The 19,657-nt window shown below is 49.5% G+C and overlaps 1 protein-coding gene across 15 annotated transcripts in view; it reads left to right on the top strand.

Moving 5' to 3' along the window:
* The window catches only part of Abcc9 (ATP binding cassette subfamily C member 9), a 70,497-nt gene that overhangs the window by 5,053 nt on the left and 45,787 nt on the right, over nt 1-19,657 (top strand). For 11 of the 15 annotated variants that reach the window (XR_011369723.1, XM_070011632.1, XM_070011631.1 and 8 more), the window contains exons 3-12: nt 2,327-2,468; nt 5,005-5,126; nt 6,997-7,163; nt 7,630-7,872; nt 9,438-9,632; nt 11,313-11,465; nt 12,906-13,061; nt 14,991-15,125; nt 15,638-15,800; nt 18,318-18,358. Coding sequence is in view for 14 of the 15 variants with exons in the window: in XM_070011632.1 (XP_069867733.1) it covers nt 2,327-2,468; nt 5,005-5,126; nt 6,997-7,163; nt 7,630-7,872; nt 9,438-9,632; nt 11,313-11,465; nt 12,906-13,061; nt 14,991-15,125; nt 15,638-15,800; nt 18,318-18,358 (1,517 nt within the window). In the remaining variant the exon portion in view is untranslated. The remainder of the gene's footprint in view (nt 1-2,326; nt 2,469-5,004; nt 5,127-6,996; nt 7,164-7,629; nt 7,873-9,437; nt 9,633-11,312; nt 11,466-12,905; nt 13,062-14,990; nt 15,126-15,637; nt 15,801-18,317; nt 18,359-19,657) is intronic. The other 4 variants (XM_070011635.1, XM_070011626.1, XM_070011637.1 and 1 more) reach the window with 1 other exon arrangement.

The raw sequence follows: 19,657 nt of genomic DNA, 5'->3' as shown, positions 1-19,657 counted from the left end.
AAGAAGGAGAAAAGGAGAGCAAACTGGGTTATTTCCTAACACTCCATAATTGAGGTATTATTCTCATTTTAAGGGGGAAACCTGTCCAGTTTTTACCCAACCGTCCGTTTCTGTGAATTCCCCAACCAATTCCGTTCTTTAAAATCCAGGTGCGGTGGCTCACGCCTGTCATCCCAACAACCCAGGGCCCTGGGCAGAAAAGTCCCAGTGAGACTCTGATCTCCAATTCACCACTCAAAAAAAACTAGAAGTGGCGCTGTGGCTCAAGTGGGAGGGTGCTAGCCTTGGGTTAAAAAGCTCAGGGACGGCGCCCGGGTCCTGAGTTCAAGCCCCACAACTGACCTCCCCCCCCCCAAAAAAAAAAGAGAGAGAGAAAGGGCTGGAGACATCAAATTTCCACTGATCAACTTTTCTGTTGTGGAGTGAGTCAGAAAGCTGTCAGTAAGAGCTGCTGGTGTCTGTGACACACATGTGCACACTCAGCCTTGCTTTTCTGAATAGTGCAACAAATAAATGCTGGAGTTTTTGCCAAACTGAGGTCAAAGGGTTATCCTGCGTGTGTATGACTGTGTGCACTTGCACGTGTGTGTGCCAGGGCTTGAGCTCATCGTCTCCCCTCTTTCTTGGCTTTTCCACTCAAAGCGGGCGCTCTACCCCTTGAGCCACAGCACCATGTCTGGTTTTCTGGTGGTTCATGGGAGATCAGAGTCTGATGGACTTTCCTGCCCGGGCTGGCTTTGAACCGCGATCCTCAGATCTCAGCCTCCTGAGTTGCTGGGATGACAGGCGGGAGCCACCGGTGGGTGCTCCACTGGTTCCTTGTTTGCTTCTGAATATCGTGAGAATGGGCTAGAATTTCCCCTGTTACTTTAGAAGTACTCAGGTTCCAGAAACTTCTCCAAACCATGCAGTGATGTGTTATAATAAGAATAGTTGTTAGAATTTGTTACCGTAAATATCGCAAACATACATATTTACATATCATGGATAGGATATGTTATAACAAATGTATATTTACACATATTTATGTTCATTATCTACCGATGTATCTGTCATCATAAATCCATATGTGTAAATATTTATATGAAACATCATTTTTACATGCGTTATATATTTCACACACAGCGAGGCCGAAGGAGGATTCTCTTAGGAGAGGAACAGAAAGGCACAAATGTCTATCGAAATCAGCGCCAGGAAATGGAAACAATCGTTTTCTTCTTTTTTGATATTTTTGTTTTATTTTGGCCCATGGGTGGGTTTCTCTGTCTCTGGGAGGGTGAGGGGGACACAGAAATGGGGGGACAGAGGGGAAACCAAGGCAGCTGTGGACCTCACTGGACACCAGGTGGAGAATGAACTCTACCACGTGTGAGTGGGGACGGGAGGGAAACACTGGGGGAGAGAGCGAGGGAAGGGGGGACAGGGTCCACAGAGAAATGCGCTCATGACCCGACGGATGGAGCTGTCACCTCTCTGCCCATCACCTTTATCATCACAGTAAAAATTATATATATATATATACACACACACACATATATGTATGTATACATACACGTTAGGACTGGGCAGGTGGCTCAGTGGTAGAGTGCTCGCCTAGCATGCATGAAGCCCTGGGTTCGATTCCTCAGTACCACAGACACAGAAAAAGCCAGAAGTGGCGCTGTGGCTCAAGGGGTAGGGCACCCGCCTTGAGCTGAAGAGCTGAGGGACAGCGCCCAGGCCCAGAGTTCAAGACCCAGGACCGGCATCAAAAATAATAAAGAAATATATATTATATAACTACTTATTATATACCTAGTTATTACATACACAGATAATAGAATGCACATAAATTGGTAGCGCGTAGGTGTCACGTTATGCAATTACGTCTATAATGACGATCCTTTTTATCTCGAAGGGGGAATGATGGTGTCAGTTAAATCACGCGTGATTGTCAGGAAGCTTTTGTTTCAGCTAGTTTTGATGTTTCTCTCCTTCCCCCCTCCCCCTCCCTCCCCCCTCCCTCCCCCCTCCCTCTCCCCTCCCTCTCCCCTCCCCTCCCCCTCCCCTCCCCCTCCCCTCCCCCTCCCTCCCCCTCCCTCCCCCTCCCTTCCCCTCCCCCTCCCCTCCCCCTCCCTCCCCCTCCCTTCCCCTCCCCCTCCCCCTCCCCTCCCCCTCCCCTCCCCCTCCCCCTCCCCTCCCCCTCCCCTCCCCTCCCCCTCCCCTCCCTCCCCCCTCCCCCTCCCCTCCCCCTCCCCTCCCCCTCCCCTCCCCCTCCCCTCCCCCTCCCCTCCCCCTCCCCTCCCCCTCCCCTCCCCTCCCCCTCCCCTCCCCTCCCCCCTCTCAGGGTGGGGCAGCCAGAGTTCCAAGGTGCAGATTCATCACAACACCTGGCTGCACTTCCCCGGCCACAACCTGCGCTGGATCCTCACCTTCGCGCTGCTCTTCGTGCACGTGTGCGAGATGGCTGAGGGCGTCGTGTCTGACGCGTGAGTGCTGGGCTCAGTGGCCGCCGGCGGTCCTGGGGGGTCCGGGGGCACAGGGCCGGTCCTGGGGGGTCCGGGGGGCACGGGGCCGGTCCTGGGGGGTCTGGGGGCATGGGGCCGGTCCTGGGGGGTCTGGGGGCACAGGGCCAGTCCTGGGGGGTCCAGGGGCACGGGGCCGGTCCTGGGGGTCCGGGGTCAGCAGGCCGCTCCTGGGGTGTTGGGGGTCAGCAGGCCTTTCCTGGGTTATCCAGGATCACAGTGTTTTTCCTGGCACTGGGAGGTAAACTGAGGCCTCTAGCAGCTGGAAGCAGTAGCACTGGGGCCATGGCTGGTGGCAAGAGCAGCGCTCACAGGTCCTGCAGGACGCGGGAGGGGGTGTGGGGGGTGGTGCATGTTTGGGGTGCTGTCTGGGTTTGGGGGTGGTGTCTGTGTTTGGGGTGGTGTGTGTTTGGGGTGGTGTGTGTTTGGGTGCTGTCTGGGTTTGGGGTGGTGTGTGTTTGGGGTGCTGTCTGGGTTTGGGGTGGTGTGTTGTGGGGGTGGTGTGTGTTTGGGGTGCTGTCTGTGTTTGGGGTGCTGTCTGTGTTTGGGGTGGTGTCTGTGTTTGGGGTGGTGTCTGTGTTTAGGGGTGGTGTGTGTTTGGGGTGCTGTCTGGGTTTGGGGGTGGTGTGTGTTTGGGGTGCTGTCTGGGTTTGGGGTGGTGTGTGTTTGGGGTGTGTGTGTGTTTGGGGTGCTGTCTGGGTTTGGGGTGGTGTGTGTTTGGGGTGTGTGTGTGTTTGGGGTGCTGTCTGGGTTTGGGGTGGTGTGTGTTTGGGGTGTGTGTGTGTTTGGGGGTGGTGTGTGTTTGGGGTGGTGTGTGTTTGGGGTGGTGTGTGTTTGGGGTGGTGTCTGGGTTTGGGGTGGTGTGTTGTGGGGGCGGTGTGTGTTTGGGGTGCTGTCTAGGTTTGGGGGTGGTATGTGTTTGGGGTGTGTGTGTGTTTGGGGTGGTGTGTGTTTGGGGCGCTGTCTGGGTTTGGGGGTGGTATGTGTTTGGGGTGTGTGTGTGTTTGGGGTGCTGTCTGTGTTTGGGGCGCTGTCTGGGTTTGGGGGTGGTATGTGTTTGGGGTGGTGTCTGTGTTTGGGGGTGGTCTCTGTGTTTGGGGGTGGTGTGTGTTTGGGGTGCTGTCTGGGTTTGGGGGTGGTGTGTGTTTGGGGGTGGTGTGTGTTTGGGGTGGTGTCTGGGTTTGGGGGTGCTGTCTGTGTTTGGGGTGGTCTGTGTTTGGGGGTGGTGTGTGTTTGGGGTGCTGTCTGTGTTTGGGGTGCTGTCTGTGTTTGGGGTGCTGTCTGGGTTTGGGGTGGTGTGTGTTTGGAGTGCTGTCTGTGTTTGGGGTGATGTCTGCATTTCTCACCTGTGCTTTCCACGTCTTTGCTTCCTGACTCAGCTCCTTCTGAGCCTGGGGAACGTCCTGTCCTTTTACACACGTTCTTGCGCCCTGATCTGTAACGTTAGGTGTAAATACCAAGATGGCTGACGTGTATGTATGTGTGTGTGTATATACATGTATGTATGTGTGTATGCGTCATATTATGCGCATGCATTTACATACAGATGTTACGCACAGACACATGTATGCGCACAGACATTTGTTTTTTATTTTGTGCCAGTATTGGGATTTGAACTCAGGACCTCACAATCTAGCTGAGCTTTTTCACTGAAGGCGAGCGCTCTACCACTTGAGCCACAGCACCACTTCTAGCTTTTTCTGCCTATGTGGTGCTGAGGAATCGAACCCAGGGCCTCAGGCATGCAAGGCAAGCGCTCTACCACTGAGCCACCTGCCCAGCCTCTCCCTCTCTCCTTTCTTCCCTCTCTCCCTCCCTTCCCTCCCTCATTCCCTCCCTTCCTTCTTTCCCTCCCTCCCTCCTTTCTTCCCATTCTCCTTCCTTCCTTCCTTCCCTCCCTCCTTCCTTCCATCCTTCCATCCTTCCTTCCATCCTTCCTTCCTTCCTTCCTTCTTCCTTTCCTCCCTCCTTCCTCTCCTCCCTCTTTTTATCTCCCTCTCTTCCTCCTTCCCTCCTTCCTCTTCCCTCCTCCCTCCTCCCTCCGTAGTTTGGCTTAGCATTTCCTTTGTGGTCAGTATTTCCTGACCACACTATTTCCTGGGTGTCTGCGCTTCTTCAACAAGTGTCTGCTCAGCTTCTCTGCCAGTTACTCGTGGGCTTGTTGATTCTTTGACAAAAGTGACTTTCCGTGAATAAAATAAAATACAGTTGCAAAGAAAATGAGAAACCCACAGGGCACCGGCGCCTCCCGCCTCCCCTGCCAGCCACCCCGGAGGCTGAGATTCAGAGGATCACAGTTCAAAGCCAGCCCGGGCAGGAAAGTCCCCGAGACTCTGATCTCCCATGAACCACCAGAAAACCAGAAGTGGTGCTGTGGCTCAAGTGGTAGAGCGCCAGCCTTGAGCTGAAGAGCTCAGGGACAGCGCCCAGGCCCTGAGTTCAAGTCCTAGGACTGGCAAAAAGAAACCAACACAAACAGACTGTGCTTTGTTCTCCATAGCCGGCGGGACTCCAGGCATCTGCACCTGTTCATGCCGGCGGTGATGGGGTTTGTGGCCACAACCACGTCGATAGTCTATTACCACAACATCGAAACATCCAACTTCCCTAAACTCCTTCTAGGTGAGCCTCAATGATCCCGAGACCCAACTTGCTCTCTATTTAGCCCCAGCTCACTCATTTCTCTTAGCTGGATGTATAGATGGACTTCCTTTTTCTGTATAGAAGAGGTCACATGTCTGGTTATTCGTGTGTGTGTGTGTGTGTGTGTGTGTGTGTGTGTGTGATGGTGCCAGGACTTGAACTCAGGACTTCAGTCTCTCAGCTTTTCCCCTCCAAGCCGGTGGTGCTCTACCACTTGAGCCAACAGCTCCACTTCGGGCTTCCTGCTGGCCAAAGGGAGGAAAGCGTCTCTCAGATTTCTCTCTCCTGGCTGGCTTTCAAACTGAGATCTTCAGATGGCAGCGTCCGGGTCGCTGGGAGTAAAGGAAGGGCATCAGTGCTCGGCCTGCAGACGTTTTATGATCACTTGGGTCTTCCCTGCTGCTGTTGGGAATGGCATTGTCCTTCCCATCGGACTTGCCAGTTGTTTGGGACATTGCATGAAACGCAGTTGATTTCGCATATGGACGGTGCAACCGGTCATCTTGGAAATGGACTCATCATTAACGCCAGCTTGTTAAGGCTTCTAGCTAAGCACACATACCTCTAGCGTGCTCATCTAGCCCTGTCTTGTTGCTCACCTTGGCTGGGCAGGTGGCTCAGTGGTTGAGCGCTTGCCTTGCATGCATGAGGCCCTGGGTTCAATTCCTCAGCACCACATAAGCAGAAAAAGCCAGAAGTGGCGCTGTGGCTCAAGTGGTAGAGCGCTAGCCATGAGCTGAAGAGCTGAGGGACAGTGCCCAGGCCCAGAGTTCAAGCCCCATGACCGACAACAACAAAAGTTAAAGTTAACTGAGGTCCCTATGTAATGCAGATCTTCCTTTTCTTTTTGTTTTCTTTTGCTTACTGGAAATGACTGAATCTTGGTGCCTAGGCCCCGAGTTTGAGCCCAAGACTGGTACCAACTCTTCCGTCCCCCAAATCCAAAATATACAGTGCAGAAAAAGACAGAAATATACAGTGCAGAAAAATATACAGTGCAGAAAAAGGGTGTTAAGAAAAAGGAATATTCACCTGTAGAACATTGCCAATTGGCCCCTTGGTGTTCCTTGCAAGTAGAATACTAGCTTTTGCTATTTCTTTCTTCCTTTTTTTTTTCCCTTCCCTTTTCTTGTGTCAATCCTGAGGCTTGAACTCTGGGCCTGGGCGCTGTCCCTGAGCTCTTTCACTCAAGGCTGGCGCTCTACCACTTGAGCCACAGCGCCACTTCCAGCTTTTTTTTGATGTGGAGCTAAATGTCTCACAGACATTTACTGCCCTGTCTGGCTTCGAACCTCCATCCTCAGATCTCGGCCTCCTGAGTAGTTGGACCCAGCTGCTTTGCAACTTGAAAGCATTATTATGGTATTTGTTTTTTTTGTTTTGTTTTTTTTTTTTTGGTCGGCCGTGGGGCTTGAACTCTGGGCCTGGGTGCTGTCCCTCAGCTCTTCAGCTCAAGGTGAGCGCTCTACCACTTGAGCTACAGCGCCACTTCCTATGGTATTTAGATATTAGTGGGAAAAAATTTAAATTTCAAGGAGAGATTTCTTTTTCTTTTTAAAAACAGCTGGGCGCCGGTGGCTCCCGCCTGTCATCCCAGCTCCTCAGGAGGCTGAGATCTGAGGATCGCGGTTCAAAGCCAGCCTGGGCAGGAAAGTCCGTGAGACTCTGATCTCCCATGAACCACCAGAAAATCAGAAGTGGTGCTGTGGCTCAAGTGGTAGAGCGCCAGCCTTGAGTGAAAGAGCTCAGGGACAGCGCCCAGGCCCAGAGTTCAAGACCCAGGACTGACAAAACAAACAAACAAACAACAAACCCTCAAAAACTACTTCCCCCGCGCTCTCTTTTTCAGCCTTGTTCCTGTATTGGGTGATGGCCTTTATTACCAAAACAATAAAATTGGTCAAGTACTGGCAGTCGGGGTGGGGCGTGTCTGATCTTCGCTTCTGCATCACGGGCATCATGGTGATCCTGAACGGGCTGCTGATGGCCGTGGAGATCAACGTCATCCGGGTCCGAGTGAGTATTGCATGCTTTTCCGGGCTCTTCCGGGCCTCCAACAAACACGACAGTCAGCCCGAAACAACCCAGACTCAATAGCACGCACACGCGCGCGAGGGTGTGGGCAAATATGAGGTTGACTTACCACCCAGCGTCCAGCTTTAAGACCTTAGAGATTTCCAGTCAGGTGCCCCTGGCTCCCGCCTGTCATCTCAGCTACTCAGGAGGCTGAGATCTGAGGATCGAGGTTCGAGGCCAGTCTGAGTAGGAAAGTCCGTGAGACTCTGATCTCCCATGAACCACCAGAAAGGCAGGAGTGGCGCTGTGGCTCAAGTGGTAGAGCGCCAGCCTTGAGTGAAAGAGCTCAGGGACAGCGCCCAGGCCCTGAGTTCAAGCCCCAGGACTGACCAAAAGTGAAATGTGACTTTCCAAATGGAGACGCTCTCGGGTAACGATGACTCTGTGGGACTCCTCTCTGCCACAGAAGTACGTCTTCTTTACGAATCCCCAGAAGGTGAAGCCACCCGAAGACCTGCAGGACCTGGGTGTGAGATTCCTGCAGCCCTTCGTGAATTTGCTCTCCAAAGCCACGTACTGGTGGATGAACACGCTCATCATCTCCGCTCACAAGAAGCCCATCGATCTGAAGGCCATCGGGAAACTGCCCATAGCCATGAGGGCGGTCACCAATTACGTCTGCTTGAAAGATGCCTATGAAGAGCAGAAGGTACTTTTTAGCCTTGTGACCACAGTGTTAAAGAGTTGGGCTGAGTCGGGCGCTGTGGCTCCCGCCTGTCATCCCAGCTACTCAGGAGGCTGAGGTCTGAGGATCATGGTTCAAGGCCAGCCCGGGCAGGAAAGTCCGTGAGACTCTGATCTCCAATGAGCCACCAGAAAACCAGAAGTGGTGCTGTGGCTCAAGGGGTAGAGCTGAAGAGCTGAGGGATGGCGCCCAGGCCCTGAGTTCAAGTCCCACGCCTGACCAAAAAAAAAAAAAAGTTCATATTCACTACCAAACACTGTGAATCAATCCTCCAACGGTCAGCTAAGATTAATTCTGTAGTGTAAAGCTGGGAAACCTAATTCAGTAAGGTGCTATTTATTTATTTTGTGTGTCTTCCTCCATGTTTCTAAAGCTGGTTTATTCCGAGCCCTGCCCTGTGGCTCATTCTTTTAATCCCTTATCTTTGGAGACAAAGACGGGAGGATCTGGGCAAAGACTGCCAGACACTTACTTCAAAAACAAAAATAAGAACAAAACAACCTATTGGTTCCTTCTGGAACTTTATGGTGTCTTTATTGCTTTAAGAATCTTCAATACCACTAGTCATTTCCAATTGTGTCTCAAAATGCTTCATCATTGTAACCATCCACTGAGAGCACAGGGTCTTTGAAGAGGAAAGCAATGGATCTAGTGAAGGTTAGTTATTATTATTATTGTTATTGTTATTGTTATTGGCTGTTCTAAAGCAAGCTCTACAAAGCATTTATAGTAAATGACAAAAATGACCTTGTGCATCCAAAAAAGAAAAAAATCAGTGCTCTGAAATGCCAGCAAACCAGAAATGAACCCATGTCAACTCTTCAGGGTCTCTGGAGAAAAGCGTTACATAATAACTTCTCTGCGTCCCTGCCAAAGTCATGATTTATGGTGGAGATGGAGAAGATGTACTCCGTACTGCTTGCTTCCGTCCAGTGAGCTAATGCTGTGGCATTGGATAGATTCTAGAAAAGAGTAAAACCGCTGCCTTTGAAGGGGGAATTTACTATCTGGCACCTTGCAGCCCCGTGAAATCCGTGAAGCTAGTTCATCGGTTCCAACCCGGGCTGTGCTGAGTCTTAGAAGCATTTTTATTTGATTTCTTTGGTGCTGGTACTGGGGCTCGAACTCAGAGCCTCACCCGCTTGCTTTGCTTTTTAACTCAAGGCAGATGCTCTTACCATTTGAGCCACACCTTCACTTATGGCTTTTTGGTAGTTAATACTCTGACTCGTGTGTGTATGTGTGTGTGTGTGTGTGTGTGTGTGTGTGTCCTGGGACTTGAACTCAGGGCCTGGGCACTGTCCCTGAGCTCTTTCACTCAAGGCTAGTGCTCTACCACTTGAGCCACAGCTCCACGTCCGGTTTTATGGTGGTTCATTGGAGATCAGAGTCTCATGGACTTTCCTGCCCGGGCTGGCCTCGAACCTCGATCCTCAGATCTCAGCTTCCTGAGTAGCTGGGATGGCAGGCGTGAGCTCCTGGTTGGAAGTTGGACAGGACCCTACCTCGTTTTTGGTTTGGTTTTTCAGAAAAAAGTAGCAGATCATCCGAATCGGACCCCGTCTATCTGGCTGGCGATGTACAGAGCTTTCGGCCGGCCCATTCTTCTGAGCAGCACGTTTCGCTACCTGGCCGACCTTCTGGGCTTCGCGGGTCCTCTCTGTATTTCCGGCATAGTCCAGCGCGTGAACGACACACAGAACAGGACAGTCAACACCACCGGCGTAAGTGTACCAGGCTGCCTAAAAGAAGCAGATCGTGTGGCAATCGCGGTCTGCCATTTTTGTTGTTGTTGTTCTTATGGGGGGTCTCGCACCCCAGACCTCGTGGGATTCGGTTTGCGTGCTCAGGCCTGGTGCTCTACCGCTCACACAGACCTCCAGCTCTGCTTTTTGCTGGTGATTTCAAAATAAGACAACAACTCTATCTACGATTTGATGCTGGCCCAGGCCCAAAAAAAAGTTAGCAAGATCCCTGCCCCATCTCAACAACCATGTTGGGTGTGGTGGCTCCTGATTGCAATCCCACAAACACAGAATGTATAAATAGGAGGATTACAGTCCAAGTCCCATATAGACATACAAGACCCCATCTGACAAAGAACTGAAGCAGAAAAACAGGACTGGGCATGTGGCTCAAGGAATACCTGCTTCAGAAGTATGAAGTCTTGAGTTTAAACCCCAGAATGATCAGCCGGGCACTGGTGGCTCACGCCTGTCATCCCAGCTACTTAGGAGGTTGAGATCTGGAAGACTGCGGTTCAAAGCCAGCCTGGGCAGGAAAGTCCTTGAGACTCTGATCTCCCAGTGAACCACCAGAAAACCGGAAGTGGAACTGTGGTTCACGTGGTAGAGCACCAGCCTTGAATGAAAGAGCTCAGGGACAGCGCCCAGGCCCTGAGTTCAAGCCCCAGGACTGACCAAAAAAAAAAGATCAAGGTGAAATACATGTATACAGTTCCTGTCACATGATAGATGCTGATTAAATATTAGTGGGCGCTGAATTTGAGAAAGAAATAAAATAAATTGTCTGGCCAGATAAGTTGGTAAATATAAAAACTTGATTTTCTCCATGAGGAAAATAACTGGTTTGTTTTTTTTTTTTTGGGTCCGGTTGTGGGGCCTGAACTCTGGGCCTGGCCACTGTCCCTCAGCTCTTCAGCTCAAGGCTAGCACTCTACCACTTGAGCCACAGCGCCACTTCCGGCTTTTTTCTTTTTGCTTATGTGGTGCTGAGGAATCGAACCCAGGGCCTCAGGCATGCAAGGCAAGCGCTCTACCACTGAGCCACCTGCCCAGCCCCAGATGACTGGTTTTGTTCTTACAAATTACTCAATTTTCTGTAACTGTCAGTCTGTTGGAATTACTCATAAATATGGGTTAATTTTTTTAAAAAAATGACCATTTCCAGGTTCATGTTTGCACAATCTTAAATCTAGAAGATCAAGGTTCAAGGCCGGTCAGTCGTATTTCTTCTAAAACCGCTTTTCCTAGGAAGTGTTTTATACTTAGAAGTGTCAACTGGTTAAAATTGTTTTCACCTATTTTGTAAGAGTAGGTTTGTTTATGTATTTGTTTGTGTTTTTGAGTGTGTGCCGGTGCCGGGGCTTGAACTCAGGGCCTAGGCACTGTCTCCGAACTTTTTCACTCCAGGCTGGTGCTCTACCTTTTGAGCCACAGCTCCACTTCTGGCTTTTCTGGTGGTTCACGGGAGAAAAGAGTGTTAGAGACTTTCTTGCCCGGGGCTGGCTTTGAACCCCGATCCTCAGGTCTCAGCCTCCTGAGTAGCTGGGATGACAGGCGGGAGCCACCGGTGCTGTTTTATAAGAGCAAACTATGTTCCTGGTAGGTGAGAAGATCCGTTTTAATTTGTTTTCCTTTTTCTTTCTCCTCCTTTGCCACAAGATTTCAAAAACCCTCTCCTCCAAGGAATTTCTTGAGAACGCTTATGTTTTAGCTGTTCTGCTTTTCCTGGCCTTAATTCTGCAAAGGACATTTTTGCAAGCATCCTACTATGTGACCATACAAACAGGCATCAACCTCCGGGGCGCCCTGCTGGTAAGTACAAGCCAAGCCCTGAAGGGTCTTTGTTTCTTGACGATGCTGTTACTGGGACTTGAACTTGAGACTTGGTGCTCATGATCCACTTTCTGGCTCACGGCTGGTACTCTACCATTTCAACCATGCCTCCAGCCTGGCTTTTTGAAACCACACCATCTTCCTGGGCTGGCTTTGAACTGTGATCCTCTGGATCTGAGCCTCCTGAGTAGCTAAGACGGCAGATGTGGGAGCCACTGGACCCTAGCTCAGGCTTTCAAAATTATTATTATTATTATTATTTTGGCAGTCCTGGGACTTGAACTCTGGGCCTGGGTGCTGTCCCTGAGCCCTTCAGCTCAAGGCTGGTGCTCTACCACTTGAGCCACAGCGCCACTTCTGGTTTTCTGGTTGTTTATTGGAATAAGAGTTCCATGGCCTTTCCTGCCCAGGCTGGCTTTGAACCTCGATCCTCAGATCTCAGCCTCCTGAGTAGCTGGGATGACAGGCGGGAGCCACCAGCACCCAGCTAGCCTAGCTCTTCTTTCTTTTAAATGTATTTTCCCTTTCTTATCATAACAACATTTCTAGGATCTGCTTCATGAAAGAAGCAGAGCTAAGTACTAAACTCATTGAATTCAAACTGACTTTCAAAGACGAATTAAAGCTGGGTGCCCATGGCTCATGCCTATCACCCCAGTTACCCAGGTGGCTGAGATCTGGCCAAACCAGCCTGGGCAGGAAAGTCTGTGAGACTCCTATTGCCAATGAACCAGCAAAAAGCCAGAAGTGGAGCTGTGGCTCAAGTGGTAGAGCACCAGCCTTGAGCACAAGAGATCAGAGACAGCACGTAGGCCCTGAGTTCAAGCCCCAGGACCAACACACACACACACACACACACACACACACACACACACACACACACACAATTCAAAATATGTAGAGAACTTGAGCTTCTGTTTGAAACTGAATGTAGATTTTGCTTATACTGCTAGAAAAAATAAGTTGGTATGTTATTGAGGACAAAGGAGTATACTAATAGAAATAGAGGCTGCTTTAAGAAGACAACCTTAGTGCACCCCAATCCCATTCTTCATTTTATTAAACTACATGTCTTAAAAAATGCCAGACCCGGGGCTTGAACTCAGAGCCTTTCACACTTCCTTGGCTTTTTGTTTACCATTCAAGGCTGGCGTTCTACCACCCGACCCACAACTCCACTTGCAGCTTTTAGCTGGGTCGTTGGAGATGAGAGTCTCTTGGATTTTCCTGCTTGGGCTGGGCTTCAAACCTTGATCCTCAGATCTCAGCCTCCTGAGTAGCTGGGGTGACAGGCGGGAGCCACTGGAGCCTGGCTGATTCTGTTTTCGTTGTTGTTTGTTTGTTTACAATGAAGGTAAATAATGACGATGTGGATTTGAGGTCAGGGGGCTTATGTCCCTTGTGGTGTTTTCTTTGTAGGCCATGATCTATAATAAAATCCTGAGGCTCTCTACTTCGAACTTGTCCATGGGTGAAATGACCTTGGGCCAGGTCAACAACCTGGTTGCCATAGAGACCAACCAACTCATGTGGTTTCTCTTTCTGTGTCCTAATTTGTGGGCAATGCCTGTCCAGGTAAGTCAACTGCAGGTACAATGTGGTTCGCAGAAGAAAACAAACGAACAGGAGGAACAAAGCAACAATACTTCCGTGTGTGTGTGTGTGTGTGTGTGTGTGTGTGTGTGTGTGTGTGTGTGTGTCCCTGGACTTGAACACAAGGACCTGGGCGCTGTCCCTGAGCTCTTTCACTCAAGGCTGGCGCGCTCTACCACGTGAGCCACAGCGCCACGTCTGGTTTTCTGGTGGTTCATGGGAGATCAGAGTCTCAGGGACTTTCCTGCCCAAGCTGGCTTTGAACCGTGATCCTCAGATCTCAGCCTCCTGAGTAGCTGGGATGACAGGCGGGAGCCACAGGTACCTTGCAAAAAGCAACAATTTTTGAATGATGCTTTCCAAAAATGCATACATTATTGTTATTGTAAAGGTTATTACAGAGGGGTTATAATCGTCATGAAAATACAATTCTTTTTGGACCCTGTCCCTCCTTCCCTCCCTCCCATCCCCACCCATGAGTGATGGAGTTCATTCTCCACCTGGTGTCCAGTGAGGACTGCAGCTCCCTTAGTTTCCCCCTCTGTCCCCCCATTTCTGTGTCCCAAAGACACAGAAATGAACAAACAGAACGAAAAGAAAAGAAAAAAACAGCAACAAAAGCAAATCTCTTGTTTCCTTTCCTAGGAGTTCACTTCCTAAGATATTACTTTATATGATCATAGGCGTGTGGCTGCTGAGCTTTGGTTAATCAATCCTAGGCCTATCCTCCTTTGGACTCACAAAAAATTACACCCCCCCCCAAAAAAAACCCATCAATAACTCAACAGTCCAATTAAGTAATCGGCTAAAGACTCAAAGAGAGACTTCTCAGAGGAAGAAGTAAGCATGGCCAAGAGACACAGGAAAAAATGCTCAACGTCGCTGGCCATAAAAGAAACACAAATCAAAACCACATTGAGATTCCACCTCACCCTAGTTAGAATAACAATAACAGATGCTGGTGGGGAGGTGGCCAAAAGGGAACTCTTTGGCCCTGTGGGTGGGAGTCTCAACTTGTTCAACCCCTCTGGAAAGCAGTATGGAGGTTCCTCAAAAGACTCCATATAGAGCTCCCCTAGGACCCAGCAGTCCCACTGCTGGGCATTTATTCAAATGACCACAAACCAGGCTGCACTAAAGCCACCAGCACAACCATGTTCATTGCAGTATTGATTACCATAGCCAAGATATGGAATCAGATCAGACAACCCTTGTGGATGAATGGATCAAGAAAATGTGGTAGATAAGCCCGATGGAATTCTATGCTTCCATCAGAAAGAATAACACCCATTTGTAAGGAAGTGGAGTAATCCAGACTTAAAGAAACATAGGCTGTGTGGTTTTTCCCCTTACTTGTGGTAAGTAAAATATGTCTATCAATCTACAAGTAAACACCCTGAATGATTTAGAAAAAAATACACCGGGACATGATCAATTATACAGGTCTCTAGATATTCACAGGAGGCCAAAGGAGGATACTTTGGTTGTCAAGAAACCAAAAAAACTCAGGAACAAGATGGCGTCGATTAGCGAAGCAGGATTTCAAATTTCACTGCTCGGGTTCCAACAGAGGTTCAATTTCTCTGTGTTTGCCAACAGTGAAATTCTCTACGCATGACTCTTTCTTAGTTTGTGGAGGGTCAAATCTATGGAGGGTGACAATGTTTTTCCAGAAGGTTCTTTTTAGAACTCACCGTCACCTTATAAGATCCCAAAGCATCGTGGGGCTACTTGGTAACTTTGTGCAATCGATCGGTTAGGAACTGGTCATACAGCTCCCATGACGGTGGTATCAACAGTTGGCTTCCAAATGAAATGCAATCTGCTTAGGAGGAGAAATGCTACCTCCTTTTGAACACCAGCTCACCCAACCCTGCGGATTTTTCTCCGCCATATATGTTTCCTTTCTAGATCATCATGGGGGTGATTTTGCTCTACAACCTGCTTGGATCCAGCGCCCTGGTTGGAGCGGCTGTAATTGTCCTTCTTGCTCCCATTCAGTACTTCATTGCCACAAAGCTGGCAGAGGCTCAGAAAAGCACTCTTGTAAGTAGCAAGCGTGGGGACACTGTCCTTGGGAAATCTAGCCAAACTTGACTTGTTTGGGTATGCATGTTTTTATTTATATATTTACGTAGTTCTGTATACTTATTTATATAAATAAATATAAATGTGTATATATATATTTATGTTTTTGTGCCAGTCCTGGGACTTGAACTCAGGGCCTGGTTGATTTTTCATTCCTACCACTTTTGAGCCACAGCTCTACCTCTGGCTTTTTTTTTTGGTGGTTCATTGGAGATCCGAGTCTCTCGGGCTGGCTTTGAACCACGATCCTCAGATCTCAGCCTCCTGAGTAGCTGGGCTGCCAGGCGGGAGCCATCTTGGGCCGGGTACCACCTCTGTGCTGTTGGAGCCATTTTTCCAGGACGGTCTCCTTCGGGGTGGAACAGAGCCGTGTCATGACTCTTTCCCCTTCCTCCTGTCCCGTGGGTGGCCCCGTGGTCTCTGTGGTGGCCTTGTGGCGTGGATCATAGTGCACCCTTGTATACGGACAGGATTATTCCACGGAAAGACTGAAGAAGACCAACGAGATCTTGAAAGGCATCAAGCTGCTGAAGCTGTACGCGTGGGAACACATTTTCTGCAGAAGCGTGGAGGAGACGCGTCTGAAGGAACTGTCTAGCCTGAAAACCTTCGCGCTGTACACGTCTCTGTCCAGTAAGTCACGGGGACCACGGAGAGGGATCCACACGCGCACACGGTGCGTGGTCCCCGCACAAACCCATCCAGGGCTTTGCGAGGCCTGTGGTAAAGCCACGTGTGGCTGATGAGATTGGACACAAACCCTAGAACAGGCCCAGGGCCCCACCCCGGGCATCTCCATCTTCTGGGCCACTTTTGAACCCGACCCAGCTAGGACAGAGAACGCATAATCAGTGCAGAAAACCCTCCCGGGGTGTTCCATTGCTGTTACGGAGTGACCGTATTTTGTGGCTTCAAAACGCAGCTACGGTTGAACCAGACCCCGGTAGCTCACGCCTGTAATCTGAGCCACTCAGAAGCTGAGGTCAAGTTCCAAGCCAATGTAGGCAGGAAGGTCTGGGAGACGCTTTTCTCCCGCTCACCAGCCAAAAGGCACGCTGGAGGCATGGTTCAAGTGGTTGAGTGCCGGTTCTTTCTTTTTTGGGGGGAGGTGTGGGGTGACTTGGTCCCTGAAATTCTAAGGTGTAAGCAGAACTACCAAGCAACTTGGCTTTTTGTCTTTGCGGCTGCCCAAACACTAGCACGTTAGCTGAAAATATGACTTTTCCTTGTTCCGTTTGTGTGTGTCCTGTTCATCAAATGATAGTGACTTCTATTTCTGAATGAGAAATCTGAATAAGATTTTTGGTTTTTGGCCAGTGCTGGAGTTTGAACTCAGGGCCTGGGTGCTGTATCTGAGCGTTTGCGCTCAAGGTTGGCGCTCTACCACTTGAGCCGCAGCTCCATGTTGGCTTTTTGGGGGTTCATTGGAGATAGGAATCTCAAGGAACTTCCTGCCTAGGCTGACTTTGAACCATGATTCTGGGATCTCAGCCTCCTGAGTGGATGGATTACAGGCGTGAGCCACTGGTGACAGCATGGAAGTATTCTTAATAACTGCAAGATCTATAAGTAAAAAATGGATATCACTGCTGGAATGTGTGAACTTCGGGAGCTGTCCAGTTCTTACGGCTTTACATGTGCAGAATAACCTTATTTCCATATATTTAAATTAATTTATACCAGTACTTATATACATTACTATTATAAAATCCACATTTAGCTCAATATCTATATCGACATCTATATCTAATTTTAATTTTTAAAGATATTACAAATTTTAACGATACTTAATAATTATAGCCATATAATTTATAATACAATAGTATAAAAATAATATTTATATTTACATTAACTGTAGATCCTTTGGGGAATAGAGATTAAATTCTTTTCCTTTGCCTCCCTGAAGGATAATGTTTCCTGATTTCTGTTGTTATAATATGAAAACAAATATATGCAGTTCTTCCATTTAAAAAAAAGTTTCAGCTGGGCGCTGGTGGCTCATGCCTGTCATCCCAACTCCTCAGGAGGCTGAGATCTGAGGATCGAGGTTCAAAGCCAGCCCAGGCAGGAAAGTCCATGAGACTCCTATCTCCAGTAAACCACCAGAAAACCCGAAGTGGCGCTGTGGCTCAAGTGGTAGAGCGCTCACCTTGAGCTGAAGAGCTCAGGGATAGCACCCAGGCCCTGAGTTCAAGCCCCACGACTGACCTCCCCCAAAAAAGTTTCTAGTAGGTGGCGGTGCAGTCTTAAGCTACCCAAGAGGCTGAGATGGAGGTTGGAGGCTAGAGGCCAGAGTTACAGACATAAGCCATCGACACCCAGCCTTTGAGCTGTGTTTGGTTTTACTCTGGGCAGCCATGAAAATGAAGGGGTCTCACCTGTGGAATTGTTTCCTGTTAGGTAATAGACACAGGGGACCCTCAGATGCAGGGAGAAAAGTGGAGGTGGGGGGAATAAAAGGGGTGGGGAATAAAACAGCGATGGGATGGGAGGAATGGGAAACACAGAGCATTGGGAAGTTGGGAAAATCACTGGGGAAAATGTCCAAAGGGCGCAGGATACGCGCTCCGTGGCAGGGAACAGCGTCTGTTGGAGTCTTTGAAACCCATGTACTCCCTCTGCTTGCTCCAGTGAACTTCCCTTTTCCATGTGACTTTTTTCTTTCCAGGCAACAGATTCCTTCCCCAAACCCAATCTCATAATACAAGACCATTTGTGAATAGTAAAAACATTCAATCGCTGGCCCAAGAGCGATGTGCATATGGCCGTAGAAAATGCTGCTCATGGAGATGAACTCAAAACACATACACACAGAATCCACCTCCCAAATAACCAGCCAAATGCCTGTCTGGTGGTACGGATGGAGTGGTAGAGCACCAAGCCTAACTAAGCAAGTGCGCGTGTCTGAATTTAAACCTTGGTCCCTAAAAGGAGAAAAAAAAATACAATTACATTTTAAAAAGAAGAAGAAGAAAGCTAAATGTGTCCGCTTAAGATTAGCGTGGAAAGTTTATAACATGCCAGACAGCCTGAGCAACTGTCTGTGGATGCCAAAATGTTCCTTACTATACTGGACCTTTGAGGAAATGAACACATGAATGGATGAGTAATTGAAATCCCCCCACTCACGTGTTGGATTTCTCTCCACAGTCTTCATGAACGCCGCCATTCCCATTGCAGCCGTCCTTGCTGTAAGTCATTTTTTTTGTCTTTCTTCTTGTTGCGTTTGTCCATGATCAAAAAATGATGGATCGCCGGGCGCCGGTGGCTCCCACCTGTCATCCCAGCGACTCAGGAGGCTGAGAGCTGAGGAGCCAAGGTTCAGAGCCAGCCTGAGTAGGGAAACGTCCCGTGCGGCTCTGATCTCCCATGATCCAGCAAAAAGTCAAACGTGGGTGTGGCTCGAGTGGTAGAGCACCAGCCTTGAGCAGGAAAAGCCAAGCAAGAGCAAGTGGCCTTGGCTGTGCTGGTGTGCACACACACACACACACACACACACACACACACACACACACCAGGTTTATGCACAGATATGTGTGGGGAGTGATATATAATCATTTCATCTCTCTACCACTCGCTTTTCTTTTGTCTTTTTTTTTTTTTTGGTCAGTTGTGGGTCTTGAACTCAGGGCCTGGGCGCTGTCCCTCAGCTCTTCAGCTCAAGGTGAGTGCTTTACCACTTGAGCCACAGCGCCACTTGTGGTTTTCTGGTGGGTCATTAGAGATGAGAGTCTCACAGACTTTCCTGCCCGGGCTGGCTTTGAACTGTGATCCTCAGATCTCAGCCTCCTGAGCAGCTGGGATGACAGGCGGGAGCCACGGTGCCCGGCTGCACTTCAAACACGTTACACATTGGTTTGTTTGGGAAGAGCCGGGATTCCTTCCCTCATGTGCCAGCCCGCTGTCCCTGGAGCCCCCCCCAAACCCACAACTCCTAGCGGGGATGGAGACCCACGCCAGGCGTTCTTTGGCTGGAGAGGTGGAAGCAAGGCTGCGTTTTCCTCCTGTCGGTGCAATGGAGTCTTCACAGTCCCTTTGTGAACTCACGTGCCCATTGTGATGGAAATTGAGATCTCGCTTGCTGCTGAGACATCACCAACCCACGGTGACATCACCAACCCACGGTGACGTCACCAACCCACGGTGACGTCACCAACCCACGGTGACGTCACCAACCCACGGTGACGTCACCAACCCATGGTGACATCACCAACCCATTGTGCCATTACCAACCCACGGTGACATCACAAACCCACTGTGACATCACAAACCCACAGTGACATCACCAACACACGTGACGTCATAAACCCACTGTGACATCACAAACCCATTGTGACATCACCAAACCACGGTGACATCACAAACCCATTGTGACATCACAAACCCACGGTGTCATCACGGCCCCATGGTGATATCACCAACCCACGGTGACATCACAAATCCATGGTGACATCACCAACCCACGGTGACATCACAGATCCACGGTGACA

Source organism: Dipodomys merriami, unplaced genomic scaffold (genome assembly GCF_024711535.1).
Source record: "Dipodomys merriami isolate MVZ:Mamm:240054 unplaced genomic scaffold, mDipMer1.0.p SCAF_84, whole genome shotgun sequence".
In the NCBI taxonomy this organism is placed as follows: domain Eukaryota; kingdom Metazoa; phylum Chordata; class Mammalia; order Rodentia; family Heteromyidae; genus Dipodomys; species Dipodomys merriami.
The sequence above is the reverse complement of the archived record's forward strand: the minus strand, read 5'-3'. Positions and strand labels throughout refer to the sequence as shown.